Raw genomic sequence first — 8,532 nt, 5'->3', positions numbered from 1 at the left:
TCAGAGGGTTCAAAAGGAATATGTATAGATTCAGTTCATCTGTGCATTTCTGAAGCCCTACAACCAGGTCCACTTATTTCATGGACCCAGGTGGTGACCACAAATGAACACATTATATATGAACAAAAAAACAGAGGTTTGGGGTGTCTTTCACCACAAAAACCAAACTTGTGATGCAGATGCTGGAGCAAAAGGAAGAGGTTTTTACTTAGGTGCTGCATGATTTGGGAGAATGGCAGACTCCCATCTCAAAGCCCATCTCCTCTTTGTGCTGTGAAAAAAGTCCAGCCATACTCAGCAAGACCAAGACAAAAGCCAGTGTCCAGAGTTCCTGCTTCATTTTAAACTACAGAACTTTGGAGCCCACAGGAAGCTGCTAAGTGGTCTTAGTCCCCATCCAGGTAGCTTACCTTGTTCCCGGCTGCTGTTCATTTCAGGCTCCCTTCTAGAACCTGGGTGGCGATCCCACATGGCTATGGGACATGTGGCTGCCCAGTCCTCATGGTCATGTGTTCTGAATCAAGAGAGCACACAAATGCACCAATGAGAGCACCACCAGGAAACTCCATCCTGGATGTCATGGCTGCTAAAGCCACATGGTCATTTGAGAGAAGAGGTGAGCGTACTGTTCAAGTGCAGGCCACAAGCAAGAGAGACAGAGAGAGCTTCTTTGTTCCCCTGGGATTATATTAGTTTGGGCTTGGGATGGACCAAGTGCTTTCTCATAATGACTAATCAACTTCCCCAACTTTCATGCACTTTAGATGGGTCAGCCTCCCAACTAACACCTTCTTTCCCCAGGCTAGCTGACAGGTCTCTCTGGTCCAGTACCTTCCCCTACCATTTTGGCTCACGTGCCTGCCTTCCCCTGGTCCTACCCCCAATCTGGTACCTGAAGTTGAATGAAGAGCTTTTTCTCTTTGCAATTACCTTGCTAGCTTTTTGCATGCTCACTGTAAGTAGTTCTCCATGCCACCATTTTGACCAATGGGGGAGACTGCCTGGTGCTCTGACTCTTTCACGTTAACAACATCACTGATCAATTCCAATCACCTCCATCCTGGCAAGGGACTCTTCTGATAGGCATCAAGATATTCTATTTTAATGTACCTGTCAAATTCCCATAGTCATTTCCATAAGGTTGTGCCCCATATGGTAATCCCTTTTTGTTGTTGTTGATGTTTTATTTTTTATTGTCTTTTTTAAATTATCATTTAGTTTCCTTATACCCCTTTTTCCCCCTGCAATCACCACACTTTGTCCGTGTCTAAGATCCCTTTTTCCTTTTTGTTCAGTCCCTCCATTTCTTATCTGGCCCCACCCTTGTTGTCATCCTGCTCTCTATCTATGACTCTGTCTCTATTTTGCTTGCTATTTTAGTTTGTTTATTAGATAAGCTAGTTTGCCACTGCCCTTCTGTCTGACCACATGGCCTACACCAATGAATTAGTAAAAACAGAAACATCGTGGCAGACATCAAGCAATTCAACCCACTGAGCTGTTTTGTTTTTACCTCCTTTGATCGAAGTGGTAACCTCCCAAACCTTGGAACTGCCATCCATAAATCACGCAGCTCCTTGTTGGTCAATTTGATTTTTGTCTACAGGGCCCTGTCCAAAGGATAATAGAATCCAGCAGCTCTTCACACAGTCACTGAGTCTGTTCTAGGGGAAAAGAGGCTCCCTACTCATTGTATATCTTCCTTGGATTCTCCTAGAATAAAGATCTAGGCGATATAATTTTTATTTTATCATGGAAATTTTCTGGACACTGGCCTTTGCATAAGAAAATGTATCCAACATTACTCAACATATTGTGCTTAGTTCAGGTTTCAAGATTATTTTGTGTTTTTCAATCACAGCGCCAGTTATAACACATCTGGTGGCAAACTAATAATTGCTCCTTAAATGGACATAACTAAAGTCCCAGTAATCATCGCTGGGAGGCACTCACAGTCTTTTGATATAAGCCTTAATGTACACTCCACATAGAGATACCACACAGACAATATGTTTGTAGCAGCACTCCAACTATACACTGGAACTTCGTTCTATGCTGTTGGGGTCCAGGCAGTTTTATGGGTTTCCACTTAGCATATCACTTGAAGGGTTGATTTACCTGCCTTATGCTAGGGGGAAATTCCTAGGGGAAATTTCTCCAGCCAGACAGTGTCCATCTTGATAATATATTCATGAAAAAGAGATAAAACCACTTTAAATAGAACCTGTTCAAAGAAACTATCATTTAACCTTTCACCTTAATCACATCAATCCTTACATTACTAACTATAGCCTCCATTGGGACTTTTTCAAATGGTCTTAGTTTTATAATAATAGGTGGAACAGGCATTGCCCAGTCATACATAATATCCATAGGTATATTTATTCTCATAAAATATTCTTCTCATAAAATATTCAGTAAAGGAGACACACCTTATCACATGAAGTCTGTTTAAATATTCCAGGTCTCGTCCAAACCTTAATCCTATCAATTGTACCATTCTATATTCCCTCACTGAAGTCCATGGTAGGGCTTCACTAGTGGGTTTTGATACTGTTACCAAACAGCAAGTGAGGTCCTGCTGCCCACCACCACCCGCTAGGTTAAAGGTGTCCAGCCTCTTGGTGTCTCTGGGCCATGCTGGAAGAAGAGTTGTCTTGGGCTGCACATTAAATACACTGTAACATGTGATCACAAAATCTCATAATGTTTTAAGTAAACTTAGGATTTTGTGTTGGGCTGCATTCATAGTCATCCTGTGGCACAGGTTGGATACCCCTGCTCTAGGCAAAATTCTGGAGGCAAAGTTTTGGCAATAAAGGAAAGGAGTCTTTATTCAAAAACTACACGATTCTGAAATAACAGCTTTCCAAGTGCAGTAGCTGCTTAAGCCTATCAAGGCTAAACTCTTTAACTCTTTAATTACAGCATTAATCGCTTAAGCCAATCAATTAAGGCTGAAGTCTTTAACTCTTGAGTTCTCCTACCATTCCCCAGTTGGTTTTTAATTATCTTATTTCTATAGGGTTAGTTTTCAAACTAAAACAACATAAGACTCAAAAGCTATACAATGTTGGAAGAATGTCAGGCCTCTGCCTCAGAGCCCGTCCCCTCTGGGACACCCAAAGAGGAATAACCCTGCCACCCTCTGCCAGGCCAGCCTGACCCTAGACTGTTCTGGGGGTTCCTTTTCCCATTGAGAATAGCATCCTTTGGGAAACACAGGCAGCTGCAGCATGGTCACCCCGGCTTCCTCGAGGAGAGAGCCAGAGGGCCAGACTCTGCCTTCCTTATATTTTAAATATTCTGGTACATAATTGCATGCATTCTGGAGGAATTCAGCATCTCAGCCAATTCCGTCGTAGGTTGTTTATCATTGTCTTGGGCACCCTCCTCCTATGGCTCCTCTCTACTCCTCCCCAGTGATCTGATCAGATCTCTGTATCAGTACCACAGTTCATATGGCTCCTATGTCAAGAAGTCCCAGAAACTTTTCTTCTTCACCCCTTACCATATCCACTCAAGCATAGAAGGCTTTGATTCTCCATCACGGTTTCAAGCTGAGGGGCTCAGATCTGTTGTCAATGTTTATTTTGATCAATCAACCTAATTATGGCACCAAACATTTCTCTGCTCAATTTCTCATTGAAATATTTGTCATCTTGCTTTTAAAATTACTCCCAGTCACTGGCTGCATGCCCCAGCTAGCTGAGCGATCTGTAACCAAGACCTCACCAAAATACCATCTCAAATGAAACATGCCATAGACACCATGGTGTTCATGTTTCACAGATTTGCTAAGGATAAAGGTTACTTAAAGAAGGAGGACCTGAGAGTACTCACAGAAAAGGAATTTCATGAATTTTTGAAAAACCAAAAAGACCCTCTGGCCATGGATAAAATAATGAAGGACCTGGACCAGTGTCAGGACAGCAGAGTGGGTTCCCAGAGTTTCTCTTCTCTGATCGCAGAGCTCACCATCACTCGCTATGACTATTTTGCAGTACACATGGAGCAGGAGAGAAAGCAGTAGGCAACACTGAGCAGTTTTCCCGCCCTGATAAGATTTCTCCCAATGGGTCACTTAAGGAATCTCTGCCCTATACCTTCTCCCTGTATAAGGATTTCATGAGCAAATAAAATCACACCCTCATTTGATAAGAGAAAAAGAAGGCAATTAAAGCCAGATAAGCTTTTGATTCTTGTATTGTTTTTATCCTCTTGCCTTCAATAAACAACTTTATTTTTATGTCCACCCCCCCAAGAAAAAACATGACTCCAAACAAGGTCAAATATAATGAACTTGTTTGGGGCCTCATGATGTTAGGAGACTGGCATGGGCTTGCTTCCCACTTGACCTTCAAAAACAATACATGAAGACCTCTGTTTCAACACCATCAATATTCATTTTATTCATCTCATTTTTAAATAACTATCTAAAGATTTCCACATAGATATGACATGTTCCTTGCTCTCCCCTTTGCCTCTTGTTAATTAAGCTAATGTTTTTCAGTTTCTGTGAGGCCCATGAGGAGAAGCTAAGACAGCAAATTAAATAAGGCTTCTGAGATTTTGCTCAGTTTTATAGCAATAAGGTTACATGATGTGCCCTTGCAAAAGGGGTCATATTAATCATAAAATTTACCAAAACATGGGTAACAGGCATATTCAGTGGATGAATAACTAGATTATCATAAAGCCAGTCTCACAGGGCTTGTAAGTGAGGCATACCAGTTGATTCATTTGGGGGTCTTCTACGTGGCTTTCATAGGGGAAGCTGGACAAGCCCTCTCCTCAGGGTAAACAGTGCCTATAGTAGTTTCTCTTTAGCACACTAGGCTGGCTCTTTCCTTGGGCATAACCTGCTGTGTGTCTGGATCATATGCCGCTGTTTGTGATTGTTCCATAAGGAGCTGCCTGTGGGTCCTGTATCAAACCAAAACTGCTCTTTCACATTGAAGCTTTTCCAAACAAAGATACTGCCCCTAAATTAGTCACTCTTAATTCATGTCAATGAAGATTCTTCAGGAAGCTGTTGATACTGACCCACAAAATGACACATTCTGTGTATACTTACCCCTCTCACTGGGTTCAGTTGATTCTTGATTTTGCCTTTCCCCAACATTGAATTACCTCCTTGGTAACCAGAGACTTTTGAATTACTTTCTGTTGTCCTGGCACAGTTTTACCTTTTGGGTGTCTTTGAGGTTAGTGATCGAAACTCAGACTGCCTGAAACCTGAGCTCTATCCACCATCAAGGTCCAACTCAGCATCTTCTTTCATTTTACTTGTTATAACCTAAGATTATTATAACCTAAGGATTTTATGTTTGGCATGCTCTTTATTATTTTGCACTTTTTTTGGTATCCACTGAGTCAAGCTCTCTAGAAGTCAGATCTACCACCACTTCATTGGTAATAACATGCAGAACTCAGGAAAACACTATAAATATATTTTTTGGTTCATTATAAAGGATACAACTCAGGAATAGACAAAATATAAGACATGCATAGGGGAAAGTATGGGAAGGAGGGATCATGGAGCTTCCAGGTACTCTCCTATGGGTTCATGAACTGAATAGCTCTCGAACACCATCTCTTAGGGTTTTTTGAAGGAGATTTTACTGGCTTTTGGCGATTAATTTGATCACTACCCTTTCCCACACATCAAAAGTTGGGGGTGGGGCTAAAAATTCCAAGCTTCTAATCAAGGTGTGATCTTGCTGGCAAGCAGCCATCATCCTGAAGCTATCTAGCGTTCTACTCACAAAGAGTTGTCTCATTGGAACAAAAAGCTATCACACTTATCACTCAGGAAATTCCAAGGTTTTTATGAATTCTGTTTCAGGTGCCGGGAAAGAGGGTAAAGACCAAATATCTTTCTGTGATACTACAACCATATACTAACGCATTGAATTAGTTTATTGCAAGCAAAGTCAAATACTGGGCTAACAGTTATTATACTTAACACACACCAAGTATACTGCAATAGTTCCTGGCCAAGTATTTGCAATTTCTTACCCTCTGTTTTGCCTTGACCAAACTGTATCCAGGCTTCTTTCTGTCTCACAGGCCCTGAACTTAGGCTTATCCCCAGCCTTGGGCAAGGACAAAGATGCAGAATATGCCCCCCTCATCAGCTGTCCCAAGTCAGGTGATTCAACAGACACATTTCTTGTCAGGTGACTTCTCTTATATTACTTACTCACTTCCTCTGGCTTGTTCAACTTCCCCTTGTAAGTTTCTGCTAAGCTCTGCTTATCTTTCTCCATAAAAGAAAAGCATTTTGCCATTTTATTTTGAGACACTTACAGATTTCTGCTGAGCTCTGTGTGTTCTCCCTGTTGTCTTAGTTTTTTGAATAAAGTCTCTCTTTATGTAAGCCTGGGTTTATTTTTATTTGAAGCAAAGTTTAATAATGCTGTAATTATATCAGCTGTCAACATCAGCATGAAGTCCATCCAGACAAAATGAAACTAAAAATTAAACAATTCTATCATGGATTTGGTCAATGCAAAATAGGTAATATGGATAATTTTGTGAATTATGAAAGTGTTTTTTTAGGTGCTTTTTATAAACTGAGTTCTCAAGTGAAAAAAAGACAAAAAGAACATTAGTTAAAATTAACATTTGGCTGTACACCAAGGAAATATTTTTTAGAATTGTAAGTTACTTCATTTTTTGTGAGCTTTAACTGTAGTAGAATTACATTATTTATATTTTTTATTTTTTAAATTTTATTTATTTATTTTTAGACAGAGGAGAAGGGAGAGAGAGAGGGAGAGAAACATCAGTGTGTGGTTGCCTCTCATATACCCCTTTCTGGGGACCTGGCCGGTAACCCACACATGTGCCCTGACTGGGAATCGAACTGGTGACCTCTTGTTTAGCATCCTCAACTCAATCAACTGAGCCACACCAGCCAGGGCACAACATTTTAATTTTATTTATATTTAATTTGTTTACACCTAACTAGACATCATTGAGTTCAATCTTTTTTTTTAATAACAATTTTTATTACAGAAGAAAAGTATGAATGCTTCACAAATTTGGGTGTCACCTTTGCACAGGGCCATGTTAGTCTTCACTTCTCATTTCTATTTTACTGTCTGTGCTTCCATGCCAACACCTAATTTTCCTAAATAGATGACTATCTGAAATGAATACACCCCATGGTATGAGGCTGATGTGAGAGGTCTGTAGACTAAGAAGGGCCAGTGATACTCCTCTTTTAAATAATAATTCTAAGCATGACCCCATGCAGCTGTCAAATTAGAGGAAAAGTTACTTATTTCATAAAGGGTGAGTTTACTGCCATTGAAGTATTGTTTAATAAACAATACGGTAAAAGAAAATGTTGACTTTTAAATGAATTTTAGTTATATAAATGGATTTAGATACTTCATATGAGGTAATAATGCTCTATTTACTAAATTAGTATTAGTAAATTGATTACTTGAAAATTCAATATGTCAGCTAAACAGATATATTTTCTGATAATATTTCATGAAAACAGGGAATTTTAGAATAGTCTTGAAAATGGAAAGACAATGAAAAAAATTTTCAGTTACTTTTTCTGTTTTTTTTAAATTAGTCTTTTTTTTAAAGCATTTTTGTCTGAACACAATGTTCCACTAGATGATAAATCTATATTGTTACTTTTTGATTCAGTGTGGTCATTATCTATATAGGGGAATAAAATTTTGCCATTCCAAAATGTGTCTCTTTGTCATGAGGATGACTTTAGGCTGTTTGTTTTTTAAGAAACAGAAGATTCAGAAATTTTTCACTTTACCTTCCCTGTTAAGCTGCTTAAAATAATTTAGACAGAGAAATTGTGCAAGCAAGAAAGTTATTTCCACAGATAATTTCTTTTTACGTCAGAAAGACTTTGCATGGCATGGCACACATTTGTTTATCAAACATTTTCTGATATCTCTGTTAATTGTCCTCTTACCCTTTGAAGTCTCAGATCCCTACCTTCTTCTCCTGACCTCAGAAAGTCCTATCTTACCAGCCTCAATTACCTTTCTGCCTGTTGGCTTCACATTCTTGGGAAGCCCCTGATTTGTACAAAGTTAAATGTGGTTTTTCTTCTCTTAATCTGTCATGTTAGTTTGATTAGTAGACCAACCAGAGAGCCTACAAGAGTAGAAGGAAACATTTTCCTTTTTGACATGTGTTATTTGCGTCAAACCAATAATTTTACAATTACAAGAGAAAAATCAGAATCCTCATTATTGTTAATGGACAAATAATTAGAAAAACAATATTATATTCATTCATGTGTCTTTGATTTCACTGCATAGATAAATCGGAAGCATGAGCAATGAGCAAAGAAAAATGTTTATAGTTTACAAATTATTAGTATAATCTAAGTATAAAGCAAATATACCAAATTGCATGAATATTTCTCACATTACATGGCTAGTAATTTTCTAACTCTCCCTACATATTTCTGTCATGCGGAACTCCTCCAGTTCACTTATATTCATGACCTTGCTACTGGTAATAGCTCACATATTCTCACTA

At 39.1% G+C, this 8,532-nt stretch overlaps 1 protein-coding gene and 1 non-coding gene across 2 annotated transcripts; one reads left to right on the top strand and one right to left on the bottom strand.

The window, feature by feature from the left end:
- Positions 1-501: 501 nt before the first annotated feature.
- LOC129073972 (protein S100-A10-like) lies at positions 502-4,033 on the top strand. The gene is made up of 2 exons (XM_054577673.1): positions 502-616; positions 3,729-4,033. The coding sequence occupies exons 1-2, from the start codon at positions 502-504 to the stop codon at positions 4,031-4,033; spliced, it is 420 nt and encodes a 139-aa protein (XP_054433648.1).
- Positions 4,034-7,025: 2,992 nt separating this feature from the next.
- Positions 7,026-7,129, bottom strand: LOC129077383 (U6 spliceosomal RNA). Its single transcript, XR_008529846.1, has one exon. It is a non-coding gene; the product is annotated as a U6 spliceosomal RNA (small nuclear RNA).
- Positions 7,130-8,532: the final 1,403 nt, after the last annotated feature.

The sequence above is a fragment of the Pteronotus mesoamericanus genome, unplaced genomic scaffold (assembly GCF_021234165.1).
Source record: "Pteronotus mesoamericanus isolate MK-2021 breed Mesoamerican mustached bat unplaced genomic scaffold, CSHL_Meso_final contig_116, whole genome shotgun sequence".
In the NCBI taxonomy this organism is placed as follows: Eukaryota; Metazoa; Chordata; class Mammalia; order Chiroptera; family Mormoopidae; genus Pteronotus; species Pteronotus mesoamericanus.
The sequence above is the reverse complement of the archived record's forward strand: the minus strand, read 5'-3'. Positions and strand labels throughout refer to the sequence as shown.